Below are 27,316 nucleotides of genomic sequence, written 5' to 3'. Positions count from 1 at the left end.
GTGCTTGTCCTATGAGTTCTAAACTACTGATAATAATAATAACCCATGGCAATTCACACAGCGTTATCTACTTCCAAGTTAGACAGACCTTGTAATATGGGATACAAACTGATAGCAATAATAATAATGACCCTGGATAATTAAACAGCGCCACCTAGTCCCAAGATAAGCAGTGTTTTTTTTATTGGTAAATACTTAGATCATATACATAGGATACGGCGACCAATACAAATAATCATGCTCATAAATACAAATGTTTGTATTGTGCGAGGTATCCAACCTGTAGCAATCGGAAGTAAGATAGTGGGCTAAACCGCTATACCATCGAGGCGTCAAATATATAATCTATATGAACAGATAGTTCCACGGATTTAATTTCTGAATTTAGATAACAATTGTTGAACCATGTTTTAATCAGTTTGTGGTTAATTGGAATGAGTTTAATTAAAATGAGGCATTTCCGTAGCTTTTGGTAAACAAAATATTGTTGAAATTAACAGATGGTTAGTTTAGTTACCAATTACCCCTGCAGTTTCCGAAATTATTAATACCGACTAAACCTAATTACGCTTCGCTGCAACTCGATCTGATATTAATAATTAATTTTCAGCTCACATGGATATTTTGGGATAAAAGTCAATAAAACATTCTTATACTCGTATGTACAAAAATGCAAAGGTGTGTTAAAAAATCAAGTTTTATCATATCAAATCAAATTAAATAATTTATTCATGTAGGGCATTTTAGCCGCTTATGAACGTCAAGTTTTATGTATTAATAATTTATACCTACCGTCCAGTTTAGTATACTGATTCAACTGTGAAGTACTGGCAAAAAGCAGATGCTTTTTTTTTAATCCATTATAAGATAGCTATAGGTATATCTTGTACGTTTGTTATTTATTATGGAAGCCATATGCTTTCTGTAGCTGTATTTACTTAAAGAGGTCATACCATGTCAAATGGTAATGAGCCAGTATAGGGCAAATAAAATAAATCTAAACAGAATTTGTCTCCATAGAACGACCTCTGTTAGTTTTCGACATGAAGCCGCACGTAGCGGCGGTTGTACATTTATAAAAGACAATAATTACCAATTAGAGGTAGGTGTTAAAATAAAAGGACTGCGCTAACAGATTACACAGTGTCAAGTAGTACCAGACCTTTTCTAGGTTTTAGGTTTTCTAGGCTTATCATGTGTTTACAAAAAATAATAATAACCCTGAATAATTCACACAGCGCCATCTAATTCCAAGCTAAGCAGAGCTTGTGTTATGGATATTAGACAACTGATATAAATACATACATATTTTTTTGTAAAACTACACATAAAACATAGAAAACAACCATACCTATACAAACTATCATACTCATGAATACAATGAAAACAAATTTGTACCGTGCGAAAATGAACCCGCGGCAATGGGAAGTAAGGCAGTATGCTGAACTGCTAGACCACTCAGACCGTTAAAAAGTATTTAAAAGTATTCTATGCTTAGTTATCTATAGTACCTATAAGTTTGAGACTAGACAGCACTATGTGAGTAGTCCATTTAAAAAGACAACAATTCTAAGTTAGAAGTAGGTGCTAAAAGAAAAGGAGTTCGCTAACAGAGTAGACAGTGTCGGGTCGAGTAGACTGTGCCGCTACGGCGTTCTTTAAGACAAGTAATGTATTTAAATTAGGGTCGAGTGCACGACTCCTGTCGTAAATTCGCGGCGCCCCCTGCACGCCGTTTGTGGAGATAATGAAAACAAAATGACCCGACTGCGGGTGGTGGAGCCACGAAAACTATACGCTCGGGAGTTGCTTTGAGTTTTTCCGACCACTGAAAAAAGGAAGTTAATATTTTTCAGCTATATCGGAATTTATAATATATTATGTAGTGGAGATGGTTTTAAGAGTTTTTAATATAAACTGTATAATTTGAATTTATGACGTATTATCAAATAGCAAGCAGCACAGGACCGTACGTCGTGGAGATCATAAAATAAAGTCGCCGTTTTGTGCTCGCTTATATCTTTTAGATTACGCAACGGATCTCAATGCAGTTTTCAGCAGTAGAGTGATTCAAGAGGAAGGTTTATATGTATAATACATGCGTGTTATAGTATAGTACTAGCGTAGAAATTAATGATTTATATACATCCCTGCGAAGCTGTGACGAGTCGCTAGTTATTAATAAATATACCTAATATGAATTTAAAAATGTCTACTACTAAAATCGTAATAAATACTACTAGTAGAACTAGCTAGAAAACTGGCTGTCATCCTAGTTTGAGTAATTGGCTACTTGTGTGATTACATGACAATAATTAAAACTCATTCATTTATAAGTAGTAATTAATAATTGATTAATTGATGAGCCGCATGTTGTCATACCGAATTACGTCCACTCACTGAAATGTTAATTAATGTATTACTTTTACATGGGAGTTTTGTAGTTAACTATTGGTTCTAGAAGAATATATAGGTTTTGCTTCCTTTGGTAAAACAATACAATACAGTGTCGTTACAAGATAAATTATAGTTATAGTTAAACTTAACACTTTCATTTATTATTATCAGTTATGTATGTAGGTATAAATAAATGTTACTCTCTGTATAAACAATACTTAAGTTTGACATTTATTTTTACTTTATGTTTATCAAACCATACTGTATCTTACATATTCTGTATTTTAGTAAATAACATTGATCTGTCTTTTTGTCGAAGTAATAGAGCATAACTTGGATAAACATAATAGACCATGCAATAAGTAAAATTTATGTCACATAGTTGTTTATTTATTTCTATAAATGATATATATTTACATATAGTAGAATACTTGTCCACTTATTACTATATGTTCAGAGCTACATAGTACAATATAATTGTTTTTTTTATGTTCTGGATTATTTTTAAATTACTAATTTCGATAAAAAGGTACATCAGAAGTATTTAAACAATATTTTTTCTTAGTTTTTAATTAAGAATTTAATTTTGTTAGCGTAAAACATAGTTAAAATTTTCTTCGAATTGAGCTATAGAATTATGGCAAATTCATTTCAATAAAACAAGCATTTCAAAATACTTGAACTGAACAAACAAAAGTATTCAAGTAAAGTGGAAAATCCATACCATATTATATCAATATTATATAAAACAGTCCCGTGGCACGTCTGTCTGCGCGTTCATGTCCCAAAAATTATTCAACGGATATTGATGGTCACGGGTTCGATTCCTCTATAGGAACCTATGTATTCATGAGTATGATTGTTTGTATCGCTCTGGGTGTTTTCTATGTAAAATAAGAGCTGCGCTCTTGTCGGTGGAGCTCTTGCCATTTTCCGCGATTTTTCGTCAATATTTTTAGTTATTGATACGACTCGACTCCAACTTTTTCCTTAACCTATATAATAAATATGTATGTAAAAAAATATATGCATTTATATGAGTAGTCTAGTGTGAGTACCCATACTACAAGCTTTGATTACCTTGGGACTAGATTGCGTGATATCTATTCTGTGATATATTGTCTGAACTGTCCTGAGATATTATTATTACAATAAACACTTTCTTAGTTAAAATAAATCAGTTTCCTGTACATTATAACTTTCAGCTTGATACCCTTTATTACTAACTCTGAATACATATACATGACTCTACGTACGTATTACGTAGAAATTGTATTGCTTCGCAAAATTTTCATTTCGTAGCACATTAATTCACGTTCTAATGTTGCAACAAATCACCTAAGTTCGAATATTACCTATCAGCCCTGTAATATTACATAGCGTCGCGTGATCTGCCGCTATATCTTCCTATGACCTTAATACACACGCTACGAGTCTATGTCTCTATTTACGGTAATTCATACAGGTATCCATATTTTATATGCCCAATAATCTTTGATTAGATATTGGATTTATTAGTGAACTAGTCGACAACCCCGACTTCGCCCGAGATTTTCTTTATACTACGATCTATCCGATATATATATTTTGATATGCCCATAATCGACGGATCGGGGTATGAAGGAGGATAGAGAATTTTGACGGCCTCGGTGGTGGTTTAGCACATGACCTGACTTCGTCCCGATGTGCTTATCTTTGTGAGTTTTGTATATCTAATATATAAATCTTGTGTCACAGTATTAAAAATATATAGTAAATACATAGTATTTGTATCAGTCATCTAGTCCTCATAACACAAGCTTTAGTTATCTAAACTTGGGTCTAGATAGCGCTGTGTGAATTGTCCTGAGATTATTAGCATTATATGTTTCTTTGTAATTTAATGTCATATAAAGATGATTAGACATGTTTAATGGTATAAGTGTCTAACGGTAACAAATATACAGATACACTTTTGCGTTTATAATATTAGTTATGTATGCTACAGTCTCGCATAACGTGTCCGCAACCTCGGACCATAATACAAATCAATATGACATAGATAGTCGCCGGTGCAGTTAGCGGCTTAGCGTCGAGCCTGTAATGCTACAGATTAAATTATACCATTTACTGAACAGCAACCACTCCGCTTTAATAGCATTGTTAGTGTTCAGAACGTGACTAACACTTTCCATAAACAAATCGCATTATTATAAGGTTTAGAATTCCATTCAAAACTTAAAAATAGAATTTAGACAAATCAGTTTATTACAAGGTATAGAATTCCATTGAAAATTTAAAAATGGAATTTAGAATGCAATTAGAAAGACCGTAAGTTTAAATCTGGGAGACATAATCTGACTAAATGTTCGGTGAAGAAAAGGACAAAAACAAATGAAAGTTAATTAAATAAAATTTTATATACTCACTAATTTGTATCCGCGAGTTCGCCACTGTAACCACTGAGTACAAGCCAACATATATATGCATAGGCAAAGATTTTCTTGCAAACATACCATGCGAAAACATTGGTATCATAGTTTAATAAAAAAATGAATTCTTAGTAACACAAACCATGTAGGTTCAATATTCGAAACATAAATTAAAATTACAATTTTTCTTCCAAATTCAAATTTATTAATAAACAAATCAAAAATCTTTTACAATAAAATATTAACTTGTATTAATATTCTTTATAAATATTTTATTTGTGTATTCGAAATTCAAATAATATACCTGCAGATGTTCAATTATATTTAAATGAAGTGACTTAAAAAGAAAAGAAGTATTTTATATATTCGATAGCTTTTAATATCTATGCATAGTAATATTAAATATTTAAATTTCTCAATTCATGCGATTCTTTGAATGCTCGAATAGAGATCTGAAACTATGGACCGAAGATTATAGATTTATTAGAAAAAAAAAACAAATAAGTGCAAACGAAATCAAAGGAAAATATGTATTTAATAACTAGGGCGGGTGATGCGATGCAACAAATGTAATGGGTGACGAGGTTGGCCGCCATTTTTGTAATCTGCGAAGCGGGTGAAACCATGTAAAATGGGTTGTGTTTTATAAATTATTGTTTGGTACTTACGACAAATTTCAATTACAAATGAAAAACATTCACAATATTTTTAACTTACAATAAATTAACTGCTATTAAATCGTTTATCTTAGCTGAATATTAAAGTATAGTCGAAAGCGCAGAAATAATAATAATAATTTCAGGACAATTTACTCAGCGCTTATTATTTATTTTTTATTTTAATATTAGATTCTTTCAGATTGATTATGGCCATAGCATGTCAGCATTTGTCGTGACAAGAATATAGTAGCTGGTACCCGGTTATTTTATCCGTTGGCAACATTGTTTTTACCCTTGCGAAGGGTGATAACAAAGAACTTGGAGGGTAGCACCAAAAAACTTGTTGGACGGCTGACAGTGTTAGACAAGTTGTATTCTAGTTAGAAGTTGTTCTTTATTGCTCATTCTCACGAACTGTTGAACGTGATTATGTTATAATTTATGTAAAATTAGATAAAATAATCATAACTAACTTATATATTTTAACTCAGTCATCACACTGCTATATGTATATTTTCTTGATATACAATGAAATATAAATTTATAACTACAACGGTTTTTCGTTAGTAGTTAGTAGTTTTTGGCTCACTGTTAACCAACCAACAAACCAACAAATTTCATTTTTCAGTTATCCAGTGTTCAGTTATAACTTCGTATCGATTCTGTGTATCTTTATAAAAACTATATATAAAATACTCTATTAGATTAGAAACATAGTGATTACTTGCTCTGTGTAACTATTACATAATACTTAATATTTTTAATAATATTTTAACTCTCAAAATTCAAATATCGAACTTAAATTTCCGGATTACTCCGTTTGTGTTCTATAATTAAAAATGGCCGCTTACCTTTTTTAAGTCTTTGTTAATATCGGTGTCGTCCGCTTTTCTCTTCTCGCATGAAAGTATACAATTTTTGCCATTGTCTTTTTCACCCTGCAACAAAAGATATTTTTTTGTTATTAATTTACAAGGAAAATAAATACATCGTCATATAATAGTTGTATCTTTATTGAAATGTTAACAGTAGTCGAAACAAAAAATGAAGAAAAGAAGTTTTTTACTTGTCATACATATCATACGCTTATAACAAAATAATACATCGTTTAGATAAACCTATGAATTTTACAAGGCTGAGTACCCACCCCATTTCACTTGAGAAGCAGCTTTATAACACCATAAAATTACTCAAAAAATGTGTACAAAGGTCGATAAGTGGCGAGAACTGACTATCAAATTGTACTCGACTGTATCTGCATAATCCGTGAGGCGTGGCTTTAAGAAATACAGGTATTAAGATGGATAAAAGATCACGTATTTAAAATATAAATTATATACTGCAATAGGTTCTACTCACATATATTTATCTGACTCATCCTTCATGTCTTCTGATTGTTAGAATAAATTAAATCTTTGATAATGTAATATGTGAACGAAATAATTTAAATTAATTAAATTCCACTCACTTTCCCGCCATAATACTTTTATTATTGACGCACCCGAACTGATGAGACCAAGACATAAAACATATACAGCCATATAGAATTATAGCGTGATTAATTACTTGTTTTTATTTATGAATTTTTTATTCTGATTTTACATTAAAATTATGATTTTTTTTAATAAATTAATATAAATAGGGCTACTGTTATACATAGATTATTGATATTTCTTTGATAATATTGTTTCAGGATATCACGAGGAATTTTTATTTGTACATTTGTATCTTCTTAAATTGTTTGGAATGTTTGGTGCGTGAGGTTTTATATTTACAAAAGGAAATATTTTATACCCCATTTTATCTTGTGAAAGGGTACGCTATAATATATCTACGTCTATTCATACTCACAATAATATGTATACTTTTTTTTCTGGATTTCAGTTTTTTATGTAATGGTACAATAGCTGACGGCCCATCTGATGGTAAGTGGTAAATCGCCTATATACATGAACAGCGCTATGGACATCCGTGGTCCCACTAATGTTGACATTCCGGTGGACTCGTCTCATGGCTGTAATTTTATCTTACCCTTTTCTCACCTTTTTAATGAAACACATCTTACAGAGCAAGTTATTTCGCGTCTGATATGCAGGTATTAGATATATAGTTGAAACAGACCCACAACGATGACTTTATACAAAGTTCCCTAAATAAAAACTACCAATAATTTAATGAAATTAGTTACATCTACAATAGGTATAAATGTTTTAGGGTAACAGAAAAAGCGGTCCTACATTAAGCAATTTCGTCAATGCCTATAGCTGAATACCAAGAATACATTTGAGATATTCCATTAGTCCACGTGTTTCTGAGTTATTGCATTAATATAGAATTTCATTTATTCTGGAATCCCCTGGGGGGTGGAGGGGACACATTCTTCGTCCATACCTGTCCGTGCCTCGGATTTCAATAGAGACAGATAAAACGCAACGCACTGACATCACTATGATATTTTTTTTCATAATAGTAGGCAAAGCAAACTCATGTATATCATCCTAATAAAGAATATTGTATATATTATCGTTACATTCAGTAATAAGAAATTAAAAGACAATCTTACAAATATTATAAGTGCGGAAGTTTGTGAGAGTGCAAAGATGGATGGATGTTTGTTACTCTATCACGCAAAAACTACTGAATGGATTTTAATAAAACATTACAATAATATAGCTTATACAGAAGAATGACACATGGGCTATAAATTTCACGTAAGTGAAACCGTAACCACAGCTAGTATCTACCTACTATATTGTAGGTACAAAATGTATGCAACATAAACATATATTTGATCACGAAAGAAAAATAAGGCACCGCAATATAGTATATACTACTCTACAACGGTCAGTATCAACGACAAATTAAAAAAAAAGAAATGCATCGTACCAACATAATAAACTTGGAAATTCACTAGAAATTTTAAAAAAAGTAGTAGATCGTACAAACATAATAAACTTGTATATTTACTAGAAATTTAAAAAAAGTAGTAGATCGTACCATCATAATAAACTTGTATATTAAATAGAACTTTTAAAAAAGTTGTAATTGGTACCAACATAATAAACGTCGAAAGATTTATTAAATAAACAATCGTAGCCGTGCACATGAGTCAAATAAACACGAGCCATGTCACGACACATGACATTTGCACACAACACAAATTCACAATTACCAGGCGGCAAAACAAACCTACCAATGCTGATTGCGTACTGCTAACTGCGTTCACTTCACTACCAACAGTCACGATAGGGTTGCCATTATTTGACTAACCTTATTATGTTTTACTACAGCTTGGTAAAGACACGATGATTAAAATAGAAATAATCTTTATTTGAATATACTTAATATGAAGTAGTTGGAAAGCATATACATAAAGCCAAAAGATGGACTAGAAGCGTGATAGGTGTGCAATTGAAAAAAAAGTTATAAGTTATTTTTTTTTACGTATCGTAAAATTTAGTTTATACATAATATATATGTTTAAGAAATATATGATAATTTTAAATATTTTTCATATATTCATATTATGTATAAAAACTAAAATGGAGGAAAATTGTCACTACAGTAGACAAGTGACAGTGACACAAGTGTAAGTAGACACAATTTCAATGTAGAAAAAAATATTTTGCATTGCAACTTTACCTAACGCAACAAAATCGAGGATCAAACCAAAGCTAGTGGAACGACGTTAAGGAAAATCGACACCGCCATATTTCCGAACTTTCGTACAAAATGGCCTCAAGTGTTATTTGTATGCGTATCATCAATAACTATGAATGATAGGGTCTCGAATAGAACAGGCCTTCTCAACACCGAATCTGGATGGGAATAATATGTAGTTCTCGTGCGTCAGACTCGGTCCAGAATGTATGATTTATTATTGCGTCTCGAATGAGGGTGGTAACAATTTTTATTTTGGTCAGCAGCAGATATAAGTAAGTACGTCGTGATTGATGTGCAGAGGCCAAATAAACTGATTGAATATTGAAATAAAATTCGTTTTACAAAATTGTCATTCGTAAAAAATAAGAGAACGCTTCTATAAATTATTTAAACTCCGAACATATCGTTCTATTTTTAAATTGAAAAATTATTCTTATTGTTTTTAAAATTTTTTAAATTGTCTAGTTCTCAGTACCACAAGATTCCCTAACTGTATAAATAAAGAACTAAAAATATAACTAAGATTTTGTTTCAAATAATAACATTTTAATAATGTTAATATATGAATGGTTCACCTAGAACAAAACAATTTCTGTATGAATATTTGCAACCCTTTTTTTGAACTGATTACAGGTGTTTTACCTAGATTCAATTTTGTTTTCTATCTCATAAGGGTGGTGCCAACTCTTACTGAATCTGTGGAATCATACAGAATAATTACACATTTAAGTACGTATACATTTTGTTTAGTGTCTGTAATACACAGAATATTACATAATGTGTAATATTAATGGAAGACATAAATACGTTACAAATTGGGCAACCATGATTTTTCAATTTGTCGATTCTATTAAAAGTGAAATAATTATTTGATATATAAATAGAAATTCTCAAACTTTACGAAGAGCGTTTCAATGGAAAGATGTGAAGGCATATTGTATCAATAATATGGATATAGCATAAGTATTATCATAGATAAAACATCAAATTAATTTCTCTGACTATAACAATAAATACTTTAAATACTATGAAAGTAAATATTTATACAAACTCTTTGCAATACAGATCATATTGTATGTAAACGTTTAAACTTTATATGTTAGAAGTTAGTCTCTCGACATGAAGCAGATGCTCAAGACGCGAGACGGAATATGTCAAAACTATATTTAAACATCATAAATTTAACTGACTCATTACACTATATGTAGACTATTATAAACTATAATGAAGGCCAATTAACTCCTGATATTAACCATGCATTTAAACGATTGCAACAATTACTGATTGAAACTGATTGTTCTTATTGACACTCACTTGATATTGACGATGTATTGAAATGGGTACTGTTGCTAACAATTATTGAAACATAATGTATTGAGATTGAATGCATGGATGATTTTGTTACACTACGACAGTGTCAATATATATATATATATATATAAATACTTGAAACTGTTTGTGAGTACGATTTGTTAATCGTATCACAAACATCACATCATATGCAAAATTTTATGTTTATTGGCTAAGCCGTTAAATAGACAAACATTATCTTTAACATTAGGATTTAGTAAGTACAATGTGATGCGCGATATATCTAAGTATATATTTTAAGGAATAATTTTGTAACATATGTAGGGTGTATTGACGGCCGATAGAGATTAGTGGAAGACAATGACATACTGCGCCGACCCCAAATAATGGGATAAAGGCAAGGCAATGATGATGTAGGGTGTATTGATGATTATCAGTGACTTGCCTTAATCTCGTTATTTGGAGTAGACGGAGTATATCCTCTTCCATTCATACCTACCTACCGTTATATCTGAGCTATGAGTAGAAAGTACGTATGACGTATTGACTGTATAAAAAATTATATTTATGAAATATTGGTCCTTTGCCGGTCGCTAAATTTTAATAAAAAAATACCGTCATTTAAAAAAGTAAAGTTTCATAATGTACGTGCGGTACACCGTATATTGAAGCTGAAGTAATGTAATAAAAGCGCAGCTACGATCGATCGCTACGAGCCCACACACTGCTACGCGCGTAGGCGTAACCAGTGCTACGAGAGTGTAGACAATATGTATGTACTTACATCTTTACAAATAAGTTATGAAGTGTCTCTTTGTAATTTCAAACTAACTTTTCACAAAATATATATTTAAATTTATACGGTACTTGCATAATTTTTTTTTTGTCAGCTTGTCTGTTTGTACTTGATAATGTCTGAAATGGCTGGATAATTTTAGACGGGACTTTCACTCGGAGATAGCTAATGTTATAAGGAGTGATATTAATTACTTCTTCATTTTAAAAATTTAATTTATTTCAATAAAAAATAAGTTGAATTCCACTCGGACGAATCGCGAGAAAAGTTGGAAATGAGTTTTATTGTTACTAAATGGGATTCGAGTTATAAAAGTGATTTGTGCATACGAATAATGACGAAAGTTCATACATGTTTTAATACAAAAAAACAAGATCGCATTTTGTATGCGTACAGAAGTTAACAGAGAAAGAAGTTACAGAACCTTTATTAAAGAAATTCTATTAATAAATATAATAATTATCTAAACACAATATATTTTAATTCCTAATAGGCATTAGGAGTTAAAATGCTCTTACATTGTCTATGTCTTGCACACACTAAAATATCTCCATATAGGAGCAAAGACAAACACAGACGGCAGTAAATCAAGTGTCTTGTAATATCCCTATTACCGCGCTATAAAACAGGCCACATTGTACCCGAACCGAGGTACCGGGCTGCAAGTGGATAATAAAATATGAAACGCACCACGTGTAGATAAATGGGGATTAATTAAACTTTCGCACATTTTGTTGAGTGCCGCGAACGTTTCCTCATAAAATACTCATCGTTCCGGCCAAAAGTTTTAATTGAAAACTGACCTAGACGGCGAATTGATGATAGATATGCCATTGTGAAGTTTCACGATGACAAATTGTGATAAATTCGAGATCAGATTAGTGTTTAACTCTTTAATGAGGCGAGATAGAGACTCTTCGAAAGGACTTGACATTTTCAACGAGTTAATTTATTCATTTAATAGCTGTGCATGCGGTTTCACTCTCATGAAATTTATAGCCTATATGTAATTCTGATGCATAAGCTATGTTACTGTAAAATGTCATCAAAATCCGTTCAGTAGTTTTTGCGTGAAAGAATAACAAACTTAACACTTTCAAGAAGTTAATTCGCTTTGTATGGCGTTATTTTTAGATTCATTAAATGTAGAATTCGGATATAATGCTATTGAAGATTCTATATCCAGATCTATTTAAGCAGTATGTATAATAATTGTTGGCAGCCTCGGTGGTGTAGCAGTTTAGGACACGGTAAGACGTCCGTAATCGTCCTAAACTGCTTCTGATAGTCGCGGATTCGATTCCTCGCACCTTACAAACAACGCATTCACGTGTATGTTTATTTGGATTGGTCTAAGTATTTTCTATATGTGTATAGGTATAATTTGCCACCATGGTTTTCATGAGTAACCGCGTGGAGGTCAACCTACATTGTTATTAATGGGATTATTAACATTTGTATTCGTGAATATGATTTGTATTTATCTGTGGGTGTTTTCTATATATATTATGTATGTATGTACAAAAAATGTATTTAAATATTTATATCAGTTATCTACTACCGATAATAAAAGCTCTGCTTAGCTTGGAACTAGATGGTGTTAGATTATTACTATTATTTACTAAGTACTAGCTACTCGCCCGGGCTTCGCTCGGGTGTACATGTATTATACATATAAACCTTCCTCTTGAATCATTCTATGTATTAAATAAAAACCGCGTTAAAATCCGTTGCGTAGTTTTAAAGATTTAAGCATAGATAGAGACGGACAGACAGCAACTGCGACTTTGTTTTATACTATGTAATGATATAATGTCAGTCGCGAATATGCTATTTAATCGGGCAGTTCTGACTTTAGTGTGTTGTTGTTTCTTTATCTTGGAATATGAATAGGTTGTTATGGTACGTATATAACACGTAAAATTAAAATTTATTAATATAATATAATAAAAGTAATGTATAAATACTTTTATATTAATAATTTTTAATTTATTGAATAAATATTACATTACAATGATCTTTGGTTTTATCGAATCTAGCTAACATAACGCCTGTGAATTATATTATAGCAAAGAAGACTGTACTATAATTTGACGCCAACTCTTTCAGAGGGAAATAAATTATATTACGTTCGTATATTTCAATTGATATGGGGTGTTATATTTATTTATTATACGAATGTTTATATATTTCAATATTTATTACTCAATTATACTAATTTTTAAATGAATAATAACAATATATCTAATCATTTGATCTTACTTTAATTTATTATACCAAATTATATTATGTTGATAGAATAGAATATTTATAATTAACAGATTTAATTATTATTTATTCTAATTTTCAAATTCAAAAAGTAAATTAAATATTAACCTCCTTCCTTCCTAAAGGAACGTCTGCACGTCATATTTTTTATGATTACCCCTACCGTTCAGTTTAAATGTTAGGTTATTACAGTAGAGAAGAACTAGCAAGTAACTCAACTGGTAGACTTTTTTTTGTTTTCACCACATAAACAACAGTATAATATAATGCCATAGAAACAAAGTAATAGATCAGTAGTATACTAGTATATACTCAAGCAATTTGTTATACAACGATGTAGGTCTGTGGAGTAACTTGTCAATGCCAGGTGGTAGACGGCTGGCTGGAGTTCTCCCTGAGCATAAACTAGAGGTACGGACCTCACGTACTACAGCGCGGACCTATAGTTCCCAGGGGCGTCATTTATTTTAACGGTTCTATGTAAGCTTGCAAGTTGCTAGATATTGGGTTGGGGCCAAGATGTTAGCGGCGAGAGTTAGGGCAGTAGAAGGCCAGGAAAACAGCGGAGCAGAATTAGCTATCACCTATGGGGCCTAATACACAAGTAATGTCAAAAAATCTTCTACAGGTTCATAGACAATATTTTATATATTTTTTAGAAGGTTTTATTCTCGTAACATTGCTTAGCGAGAAGACCGCCTTTGTTATCTCTTAATGTATATAAATTCACAATTTTATTTTCTTTTTTGTAATTGCAATATTTGCTTCTTTCTTATCCCATTGATTTGAGCCCAGCGTAATATGTTTTTCTCTTCCATTCATCCCTGTTCGCAGTCATCTCATTTATACTCCCTTTCTTACCATATCATCTTTCACACAATCCATACATCTCTTTTTCGGCCTTCCTCTGCCCTTATAACCACCCACATTCATATGTAATACCTTCTTTAAAATATTATCTTCATTCTATACCACGAGAGACGATTACTCTTCAAACTCTCCGACACCGGCGCTGCTATATGCAATAGAGAATATAAAAAAATTAAATATACAAATAAACATCACGTAACGAACGTGGAACTTCTTCTTCTCATGCGTTGCCATTCCGAGGGACTAAGACCTCACCCTTCAACTGAAACTAATGCTATGCAAGCTGCTTACCGGCTAAAGTAGATGACTTTGTATAAAGTCCACTTTGGTAAGATTTTTTTATAGCATAGGAGACAAAATAGCTTGTGGAACACCTGATGATAAGTGATTACCACCGCCTGTGAGCACCCGCAACACCAGGGGAATTGCAAGTGCGTTGGCGATCTTTTTAAGAATAAGTTCTTTTCTGAAGGTTTCAATATCGGTTCAAAAATTAACAGCGTACCATAGCACCGTTCGTTGAATATTTAAAAAATCTATGTTATATATAAAAGTGATATTACACAACCATTTCCTCGAGGTCGTTACATCAATCTGTATAATCACAGTTTTATTACTCATAAATTTATATTTAATTTACACAGTTCGCGAATGCGGTGAATTTATTTAGATGGCCATGTAACGAGCTAACTGAAAATTAACTTGCGGATCTAATAACGCTCTATTACCGGTATACTAATTGGTAGAATTAATTATCTATACATATAAATAAAATTGGAGTGTTGTAACATTGAAATAACCGTTTTTACTACATGCATATGAATATAAATATGGTTCATCACCAAAATAACATTTTTTACAATTTTTGTTTGTCTGTCTGTTTGTTACGGCTAATCTCTGAAATAGCTGGACCGATTTTGATGGGACTTTTCTTGGCAAATAGCTGATGTAATAAGGAGTAAATTCTTACACGTAATGCGCAAGTTATATGAATGTTTTAGAATTATTATTCAATTTTCCAACTTTATTTTTAATTTTTCATACAAAAAGGAACACGTGACGCTCGTACATACACATACACGTGTAAAATTGTTATATTCATTGTTAAATTCGTGACTACTATCACAATAATCTACGTAGATCTACGATATTTCGAGATTCACAGAATCACAGAATTATACGAATTTATTACATAAAGTGGCATTGACATTAAATATTTCTAAATGTATTTCTGTAACATATATAAAAAAATATATGACTGTACGCGACAATATATTAGAGACAAGGTCGTTTGTACAAGTGTATGTGATGATATAATTATATTTCCACTCGTATGTGGCATACGAATACGACATACGATGAATGTCTCCAAACATTTCATTTTTAAAGACTATCTACAAATAAAAACCGTTTTCTATCCAGACTAAATTATGATTGGCGTAAAATAGATAATGTTTATTACTGTAAATTATTTACATAAAAACCTATAAAGAATCTAATTTTGACTGAAACAAAGTTTAAATTTAAAGTTTACTAACTAGTTGCAATAAATATGTGAAATTAGAGCATTGTGTTACTCGAAATCCGCGGATTAATTAAACAAATGACTGTATTTCAATTTTGAAATTCGAGATACATTTACATTAAGATGTAAAAATTACATTATATAACAATTTTACTGGCCAGTTACATAACGAAATATCTATAGGTAAGTACATATAATAAAATATATAACGTACTGCACATGAAATATATGCGAATAAGAAAAATTATCATCGTAATAAAAAACTAAAACAATATTAGATTTTTGTCTCTTTGTCTGTGTATTTGAATATTTAACATTTGTTCTATACAAATAAGTTTAACAAGAAAAATAAAAAAAAAAATAGATTTTTGTCTCTTTGTCTGTGTATTTGAATATTTAACATTTGTTCTATACAAATAAGTTTAACAATTAGCAACTTAACAATTGCGGGGACTCACCGATAACTTAACTTTATGAACGAATTCGGTACTCAGCTAGTTTCGAATAGAATAGCTATATTATATTTTATTATTATAAAACATGTATTTTTAATAAATTATATAATTAATACAGTTAACTAAGTAAATATGGATCTTAGATAGGGTAATGCATACGCGATTACTGGGTCAAGAGCATACACCACATGAACTGCACAGTTAAATTGACATCATGCTCATTTGTGGCCAATTACTTACTGTGCTCAATGAAAACAGGCATAAGGAGCATAGGTCATATGCTTTGAGATTGAAATCACGTCGTGTACATATTATATACTAAACTATCTGTATACTATTCAAGGATAATAATAATAAACGGTTATAATAATAATAATAAGTCGGCCTCGGTGGTCCAGTGGTTAAGCACACTGCCTTACGTCCGATGGTCGCGGGTTCGATTCCTCGCATGGTGTAAACATTTGTATTCATGAGTATGATTGTTTGTATCGGTCTGGGCGTTTTCTATGTATATTATGTATGTATTTACAAAAAAATATATCTAAGTATCAGTTGTCTAGTACCCATAACACAAGCTCTGCTTACCGTGGGACTAGATGGCGCTGTGTTAATTGTCCAGGATTATTTAAATATTATTATAAACGATCCAATTCAGAAGTTCAACGTACATGAAACTGGGTTGAAAATATCGTGCTCCATTACACTACGGTGGCGGTATAAATTGCCAGAGACAATTTTTATCTATTGCCTAATGCGGCCAAATTCTCATGGTGTTAAATTACTGGCGATTATAAGAGCGATGACGTCATAAACTAAACATGTCAGCTACGTGCCGTAAGTTCAAAGACACCTGAACACACAAAATCGCGTGACTACATACCCTTAAGTTGAAATATCAGCAATATAATGTGTGGTTCAAGTCATAAGAGAATTACTTTATTTTTATTATACATACAAGTATGGAGTTTGTATTCTAGTAATTATTAATAACATTATTTACATAGTATAAAACAAAGTCACCGCCGTAGTCTGTTCGCCTATATCTTTTGAATTACGCAATGGATTTTAATGTAGTTTTCAAAAATATATAGACTGATTCAACCAGAAGGTTTAAATGTTATACGCACATGCGTGTTAGCCGAGAAATTAAAACATTTTTAATGTCTACGTGCGAAGCAGGGACGGGTAGTTATGTTATTGACACTTTGTATGTGTTATATTCAAATTTCACATAATTTTTTATACATTACTTCAGTGTTGTCTGATATTTTCCTGACATAAAAAAAGTTTTGCTGCTAGGTTTAATGAATGTAGCATAGATATGATCAGTAAATGCTCATAAGAATTAACGTACTCAAGATTGGTAATATAAAAATGAAAACGATTGAGAAATTTCAAATAAAAATTACGAATTCGTTATATGAAACAAGGAAAAAAATATGTATATTTACAGGATACCGATAATCCCCTTGAGAATCCTGCAAGTTCTATAAGAAACCTGTTTGTTATCTAAAGAGTTATACGAAATAACTCTTTAGATACAAGGATGAAGACATGTAGACACAGTAGTTTAACTATTATTACAACAAGTCCATTCGCTTGTCACTTAAACCACTGCCCGAGACAACCGTGATGGGTGCTCATTAAGTTCAGAAAGAGGCAATTCTGACATCCGATGTGGGCAATTTCGGGCGTCCAAGTAATTCGTGTTCGGTTTGTATGAATAAAGCCATCGATTCAGTAATGAGTTTTGTTCGACACGGATTGTTTCATGTCTCCACCAGTACAGTGGACATATAAATATTAATATATGTTACTAAAGTTACGTCCATAGCGACCAAACCTAATAAAACTCGCAGACATAACATCTGTAAGTTTGCAATGATTTTTGTTTTGAAATATTATATGATTATAATGATACAAATAAAAAAAAAGCCCAACTAATTCAAATAGAAATGCTCATGACTAAACATTTTAGACAATGATCGAACTCGCAACGAAACCGTCAAATCACTGAGATTGTCATAATATAGGAGTATATTGAAAAAACTAATAAGTAACATAATAATCATAATAATAACATTAAATTTTATAATAAAAAAAATCTTTTTCAACTCTTTTTTTACAATTATTGCCAAATATGCAGGAATTGCTAGGGGTAGTTATAATGGCTAAGTTTAATAATAAATTAATGTTACTTGCCTCGACGTAATACAGTTGTTTCCTTTGTATAAACATTTTATATATTATTTGTTCTTCATAATCATGTATAATTAAACAGCCAATAAATTTAATTAATGGTCGCCGATTACGAGCGTAAAATACAAACAAATGCCAAGCAATAAAGATCTAATGAACTGCACAGACGGGCTACTGGTTTTGGCCCCAAAAACTTCTAGCTACCAATCTAATTAGATTATGATTGATTTATAGGTATATTTTTCATTTTTATTGTAAAGTAATTTATAATTAATATCACCAAAGTAAATAATTAATTTTTAACATTGGATTATTAGAATATTTCTTTTCGTATTATAATTAGGAAACTATTAAAATATATTTTATAGTATTTATTTCTATTGTTTTCATACAAAATATTATATTTTATTTAAGTTTTTTAAAAAATTAAACAGATTTACTAGTGCATCTTTCTCAGTTATATGTACATTGTAAGAATTTAAAGAAAAATTGGTGAGAATTTTTTTTTATTAGAAAATAATATTCAATTTATATATATATGAAAAGAGTTATTCAAACGAGAATATTCGGAACTAACTCAATAAAAATAATCTAAAGACTCAGCAAACTGGAGTAACTGACAAGGCGATCTACAGTAGCGACTCTATACAGGCAAACGAAATATATTACAATTTCCAAGAGGTAGAGAAAACTACAAAAATGTTGCAGGGATCGTTTCCATCATACTTTATCATTCGAAAATATCTTATCTCGAAGTTTACTTAGCAAAGCACTATGAGATTGAAAACTAAATTACATGTTCTTAGCCGTCGCTCAAGGTAAATATATGCTGATCTGAAAAATATTTGTGAGAAATGAGAAAAACCTTCTTGGAAAATTAATTACGTAACGTCAAAATAAAATAACTCTCAATGTTCACGTAAATTAATATTCTATGTAATATACTGTAGAAATTTGGCAACATTAATAGAATTATTCTAATAAATAATTTTAACGTTGCAATGAAGCGATCATTCTGAGCCTCAAAACTGCTAAGTGATATTTAAAGTTCAATAAAAGTTGTTTAAAAGCGGAGTTTGAATCCATTAAACATTCTACCCTCTGTTTAACTAAAAATCTTTTGAACAATTCCCTGATAATGGACAACTAAATTTTAGTATTGTAATGTATATATATACATATATTTCTTAGATAATAAATAAGTTATACATATATAGAATTAGTGCATCTTAAATATTTATTTCATACAACTTTTTTGCTGAAAAAAAAAACAAAATAAATATTACTTTAATAAATTTCATTCTCATACTAAAATAAATTATTACTACATATTAATGTAGGAGTATAATTAATTATATTTTCGTTCCTACACACATTACATTCACTCGTAAATAACTAATAAAAATGAACAAAAGCGACGGACTAGCGACACAATGTTGCCCGTTTGCAATATCCACAAAACAAACAGAACTATCTGTGCCGTCTAATTCGATCATAGAGGTAAAGGAGCACTCTTATACAGCTTGTAGAGTATTTAACCTGACCTATAAGGTTTGGCGTGAAGCCAGAGTATTCTTAATCGATACAATATATTAATTACCTAAGGAAGAACAGATAATTAATGTGACAGCCCCGTTGAATTAGATTGCCAGATCGACTTATCGCTTTCGTGTTGCCAACAGACAATAAAATTGTATTCTCAGTCTGTCTTTTTAAACAACTGCCAAAGGAGGAGGTTCTGTTTCTATATTGGGACATCATAAAAAATACTTTTCAAATTAATTTTAATCCGTTTAATCGTGGTAGTTGATAAAAAAGATGATTATTTTTTCTTACACTTGATGAAACATATGATTAATATTTTTACCAATATTATCACAATTAAATTAAATTACCAATTACATAGTGCCTATTAAACTTAGCATGGTTTGTTACCGATGTTTCGATTACAGGCTTGTAAGTGAGAAGTATAATTTGATAACAATTTTTTGATGTTCCCAGATTGAACTCACAACTTTGTAGGTCTTGTTGGTGTAGTAAACCATTAAGCTACACCAGATCATGTTGAAATTCACTTAGTAACAGGGTGAAGACCTAATATATCTAAAACAAATACCAAGTTTTTCCCACAAAGGTTAATATTAGCATTCTAATATGTTTACCCAATTTGTATGTATTATTTTATGGAGAAAAAAAACATTGGTTTCACACAATTCATGTTATAAGAGGAGTTAGATATACAGAAACACATACAAAGTTGTAAAGTATGTATGTCACATGCATTAGAAATAAATAAATAACTCTGGACAATTAACAGAGCGTCAACTAGTCCCATGGTAAGCAGAGCTTGTGTTATGGACATACAACAGATAATAAATACTTTTTTTGTAAATACATACATAATATACATAGAAAATACCCAGACAAATACAAACAATCATACTCATGAATACAATTGTGCACCGTGCGAGGAATCGAATCCTCGACCATCAGAAGTAAAGCGGTGTCCTAAACCGCTATACTACCCAGGCCGTCAATTTTAACATATTATGTTCAAAGTTTGGAGAAGCATTTGCATTTTGCCGTGTTGCTTTTTGCACCCATCAAAGTGTTCTAAATTCAAATGTGTGCAAATCCGTTCAGCATTAGAGTCAGTATAGAATCAAATTTAGAATCGATTCGATTCAAAATTAGAACATATCGCAAACTAATATAACACTGGAACTGTAATACATCATTTTCGAAATTAGATTTTAGAGTTAAAACATGAGAGTGCATTTTGCAAATATTGTATTTTTTGAGTTAATCCAGTATTGAACTAGGTGTGTGATGTAAGAAAACTACAGTAGAATACAGGGTTACTACGGTAGATTTTGTAAGTAGTTATCTATGGGTGCCTCTGTCTCGCTATTTTTTGGCGCCAAGTAGCCTGCTTTATACGTTGTGTTCCTGTTTGAAGAATAATATAAGAGTTTGTCATTGAAATAGCTGACTCCTTAGTTCTCAAGTATGACAACGAGAGGAATACTATACCTGTCCTATGCCGATATAATACGTTTGCCGCTGTATATGCGACGATGACAGCCATTACAAATTTTCGTTATTCAAATAAAAAAGTAATTTATTAAGCCATTTTAGCCGCTTAATAATGAATGTGATATTTTTTGTATTAATATTTTTCCCTACCGTCTAGTTCAATACACAGTATATTCAGGTTATCTGTTTGCTATTACAGTTGCATAATCTTATTTTTGGTGTTAGTTAAAAATAAGTATAATTAACGTCGTGCCACGTGTAAAGTTTTTCATAGATCGACCTTGATGTGTAGTAAGATAGACCAGACATGTGGTTCTTTTCTTGTTTGGTTATTTGTAGATTAGAAGTTAGAAATTTAGATGTATAATTCTATATACATATTATTTTTTACGATTGTTGTTACGCATATTAATGTTGACCTCGTTGACCTAGTCGAAACGTCGAGAAAGGTAAATATCTTGAGTTACCAAAAAATGTAGCAAATCGAATCGCATTTCACCGTGAAATGCGATTCAGACGAAGTTGCGCGGGATAGCTAATGCCTAATATTTAAACGGAAAAAAATGCTTGGACATACTACATTACTTTTCTTTTATAAAGAAATACGGAATATATATAGAGACAAATAAAAGCTGATTTAAGTTTTCGCTATACATACATACGTATATCTGAGAGTGTCTAAACGACTGAGAACGTCAAAATCTAAAAAATATCGTTTAATTTCAACAGTTGGCCACTAGTATAGATACGTAATAAATATAGCATTCTAAAATATAATAGTATACCTTCACGACTATTATACCTGATGGGGTAGACACAGCTCAAAGGTATTGTCAGCTATTTACATCATGATTAACACTACAGTTGACATGGAATATGTTCTTGCATGGTACATATCGCCGTTTCTCGAAGAGCATTCTAAGCTAATTTGTATTTTATATAATATTGAGTTTACAAGGACGAAATAAAAAAAATACAAGGTAAATTCTGGACTCCTGGCACCCAACATTGTGAAGGTCGGCCAAAGCGTCAAGCGGTGACGAATGGTGCAATATACAAGCGAATGAATATTTAAACTAATCAATTTTGTACTTCATTTGCATGAAAGGAGTTTATTGTATAGTTTTATTGGCATTATAAATATATACTATTTTTTTTAATTATAATGTGTTTGTTAATTACGTTTCACAGATGATTTAAGATTTCTTTATTTCGTAATATTTAACAATATTTATAAGTAGAGTCGGCAACGTGCACGTGATACCCCTAGTGTTTCAGGCATTCATAGGTTACGTAACTGTTTACCATCATTGGGACTTATTAACTTTTGTATATAAAAGACTATTTGACAAATCTCCGGTAATAGTTATGGCGATATCTAATGAATCTAAATCAATTATTGTTATTATTATGTATATACATATTGGTATATGGGCGTATAATATAAAACAGAAAAAAGGGAACCGCTTATGGTCGCGAAATATTTAGAATAGTAATAAAAATATTAATAAGATCTTTTAAATCTACTTTATTTTCTTATAATATCAATGGATATTAATTCAATTTTGCTAATTTTCAGTAAATAATATAATGTTGTAATTATCAAGTTCATATAGAATATTTCACAAATATTTAGACATTCAATCGCTACTGCTCATAGCTTAGGCCAAACGTAAAACATTTTACGAGTTATGAGAGCTCTCCTTTTAAGGAACAATGTGATATTAAACAAAAATCATTACTGTGAACTGCGGTTTACTGTCGAACATTCTCGAACAATGCGCTTTTCGGCCAGTGGTGGTACTTTACTGATTGGTACATATGATCATCTTTTTTATGAAACTAAGACTTGTCCACACTATTGCAAAAAAAAATATATTATTAGTTATTTCAACTTTATGGTTACTTGAACTTCACTGAAAACTGCTAAATATATTTATTGCTAAATAATGTTTGTCTTTTTGGTGAGATCTAAACACATGTCCACACATAAAAATTAAAATATTGCAATAACATTTAAGAAGTAATCAAATCTAACAACGATCTGTGGTAGAAACTTGTAAATTTAAACGCAGGTCTTTTATGACTTGGACTTTTATTTTTTGAAAATATTTTATTTTCATTTACCAACGTGGTGTTAAAATGGAGGACAAATTTTTGGGGCTATGGTAAGCGCTACTATAATATAATACAAAAGCTTATCGCTTTTGTACTCAGCTGCCTTCAGCGCTGAGTTCAGTACCAAATTTATAACATAGTATAATCAGCAAGAAAAATAAATTAGTGTAACAAATATTTTTACAACAACTTACGACTCTATTACGTCAGAACTAAGTTTGAAATGGTGAAGTATTATACACATTTTGTTGTTGACCGTACTACACCAGCAACAAAAGGCGATAACTCAAAGAAACCGAGAAATCAGTTTTTACGTTTAGCGGGAAAAAGTGTTATGGCTTTTTTTAAAAAGAGTGAAAAACATTCCTTGGGATTTATGGTCCATGTGTTACCGCTTTTGTAGTTGGATTTTATTTTTTATCCGTTCTGGAATAGTTGTGGTTTTCTATAAGTTATGGTATCGCAAAAAGATGCTTATTAACCGGGAACCATGTCCAGGGGATCCAGTATAATTATGTTACAAAAAAGATTTTTTATAAAATGTGAACGAAAATTATTACAGAAATATGACTGAAGTATAAAATTCATATAACTAGTGGTATCTATCATTAGTGTACGATAACAAATAATCCCATTGATCGGTTGCATGAGATATATCAGTCAGAACTTTTATATATCAGAATGAATGTCCTCTCCTCGTAGAAGGTTCTATCTTTATTGCATAGCGAGTGACAATAATAAGCATTGTTCGCACCACCGACTGATGAACATATTAGAACTGCCACTACTGATATGTGTCCATAGGAACAATTGAAATTAAAACTGTACTCTATCAGTCCATCTATCACCCTATCACGCCTAAACCATAGAGGAATTTTCAATGAAATTTGGTATAAAGATACAACGTGGCAGATAATGTAGGCCATTTTGATATGAAATTAAAATATGAATGACATAAAATTTTCAAATAAAAAAAAACTATCTAAGTTTAGATTCTACACAAATAAAGTCGCGGGCATAATCTAGTTATAACAGAATTATTTAATTAGTATATACATTTACTGGTATAATTGGCATAAAAAAACTACAGAGTAGACACAAACACAAAAAAGGTACTAAAAATGTGGGCGTAAAATAAATTATGCGCGCATTTCTAACCAGCTGGTAGTGTAGCGTATTGTAGTCTTGAAAATTAACGTTAAAAATGCAGTGTTTTACACTTACAAAATATAACAAATCCATACTACAATATAAAGCTCAATAGTTTGTATGTTTGAACGCATTAAACTCTCTTCTTTAATCTAGTTCTAATTTTGATAATTTCGGGAATTAATTGAAATTATTTCCCTGTTGAATTCATACAAGTCAAAATTGTTAACAAAATAAAATTGACTTCACCGATGACTGATTACATTCTTAGCCTTAAGAGCCTATTCAAAGGCCAACGCACGCGCAATATCCCTGATGTTGCGGGTGCTCATCGGCGGCGGTAATCACCATCAGGTGAGCCGCAAGATCGTTCGTGCCCTATGCTATTGAAAACACCTAATATCGTCAACAAATCGAAACTTGTTATATACATCGCGATATGTGAAATCGCAGAAATCGTGTCAATTCTACTATACGTTAGTTCGTGAATACAAAATCACAACATTTATTTAAAAGAGCAAGAGAAGAGAAGAGTTTCGTACTCGATCTTCTTGTGATAAGTCTACTTTCAAGCGGTAGAATAAATAAAATATTGTGTCATTATTCAAGTTTATTTGAATGCTCATTATTCATCGACAAATACTGCAATGAAATTTAATGCCACGTTAATATTATTCACAGTGATACACCGCTACATTTAACAACGCGCGCACCGCCTACGTAATACGGTATAATTATACAAAACTGTTTTAATTACGAGCCGTAATTAGAGCCTGGAAAGCCAGCTTCGTACACAGATAAATTAATTGAGTTAAACAATTTCGCGCATTATTAATATGTAATAATAAATAAATAACCCTCGACAACTGATAGACGCTTATAAAATATATACATTTTGTAAATACATACATAATAGGTATATGTAATTTATTACGTGTGTTAATTTATTTACGCAACTGCAATGGTAAACGAATTGGCGGTCCACAAGATGGAAAGGACTATATCGTTCACCTTTGTACATCTTCTTGTAGAAGATTCTATCTCTATTAAACAACGAGTGACGACAGTATATAAAATTACTATAGAAACAAGAAAATTAAAATAGTTTAGAAAAACAAATCATCCCTACATCACCCTGACTAGAGATTACATTCAGTGGTATATTATAGCAATTAATTCCAAATTGTGTGCATCCCATGTTTTATATATATTTATTTATAATTCCAAACAATATTCTTACTTAAACTCCAGTCCATTAGGTTTATTTTCCAAATGTCTAATTAAAAAATTCACAATTTCAACGCTTAAAGATTACTGCAATATAAGAATTATTACTTTAATTTTTAATTCGCGTTCATCTGGAACCTTCTCTTGATTGATGATAAACGATAATGCATCATTATAAATGTACCCATTCACTTTCGGCCCAGGAAACAAAAAAAGTGCTTCAAAAAGAACATAAAATTGGAACACGATCGCAGCGGGACAAAAAGGAAAGAACAAGTTTGGCCCTAACGATGGCGGCCGAAAAAAGGCAACAATGCTAAACTGTGACGATGGCAGGAATTGAAATAAAGCGGGCTGGAATCAGGGCTGGCAACCTATAAGCATTTACTCTCATACAAAGATGTCAAACAGCTCATATACGAGCTCAACTTGTCTCTCATCAATCAGTCACAAGTCAAATCATCATAATCAGGACAGTATTTTTACCGATTTCCGTATGTCAAAACATCGTATAACGTACTTGTATGTTAGAAGTATTATAACCTTTTACCGTAGACGAAATATTGCGTACATGTTCGAGGATTTTCGTACAGTTGGCATCCCTGGTTGGAATACCACGTTCACAAAGTGAGCCGAGAAATGCTTCTGGGAAATTGTGCTTGTATCATATACCAGGCGATGCGAACTAAGGATGTAGTCTCTGATGTCACGTATTTGATATCTAGCACCAGTCACAGATTACAATCTATTTATTTCGTCACTTCAATAAATAATCAGTATTATGGTTACAAAAAGGTAGTGTACCTACATTGTGAAAGCATCTCTACTTTGTTGCTATTCTTAATAATAATAGAAATCTAAATATAAATAATCTTCACACAAATAAACTTAATGCAAGTATTGAATTCACTATTGATTAGTTATATTTCTATTATTAAGAGAGACTCATCACAAGATTAACGACCAAGGAACTTGTTTATTGCTTTTCTAATTAAATGTTGTTCAAAGTAAATGCTTATTAACAGGGACTAGGCATGCGACAATCAACGTGGAAACCGCTTAATCTTTGTGCATTAGATTTTTTCTTCAAAAACATTATTATCATTTATAAATGTCTCCGTAGCTAGCAATTTCACTTCCAAATCTCACACAGCTTGCAAAGCACTGCTACAGATAGAATTACACAAGACAAAGTTTGACACCGACAACTTTTAGAATATTTACCTCGGTTC

General features: G+C 31.3%; 1 protein-coding gene across 1 annotated transcript in view; it reads right to left on the bottom strand.

Moving 5' to 3' along the window:
* Positions 1–27,316, bottom strand: part of LOC131852707 (pseudouridylate synthase RPUSD2-like) — a 160,003-nt gene that overhangs the window by 32,900 nt on the left and 99,787 nt on the right. The window contains exon 3 of the mRNA XM_059203426.1: positions 6,319–6,405. Coding sequence (XP_059059409.1) covers positions 6,319–6,405 — 87 coding nt within the window. The remainder of the gene's footprint in view (positions 1–6,318; positions 6,406–27,316) is intronic.

Source organism: Achroia grisella, unplaced genomic scaffold, assembly GCF_030625045.1.
Source record: "Achroia grisella isolate CSIRO2021 unplaced genomic scaffold, CSIRO_AGI_Agris_v1 utg856, whole genome shotgun sequence".
In the NCBI taxonomy this organism is placed as follows: domain Eukaryota; kingdom Metazoa; phylum Arthropoda; class Insecta; order Lepidoptera; family Pyralidae; genus Achroia; species Achroia grisella.
Note: the sequence above shows the minus strand (reverse complement) of the source record. Positions and strands in the feature narration are given on the sequence as shown.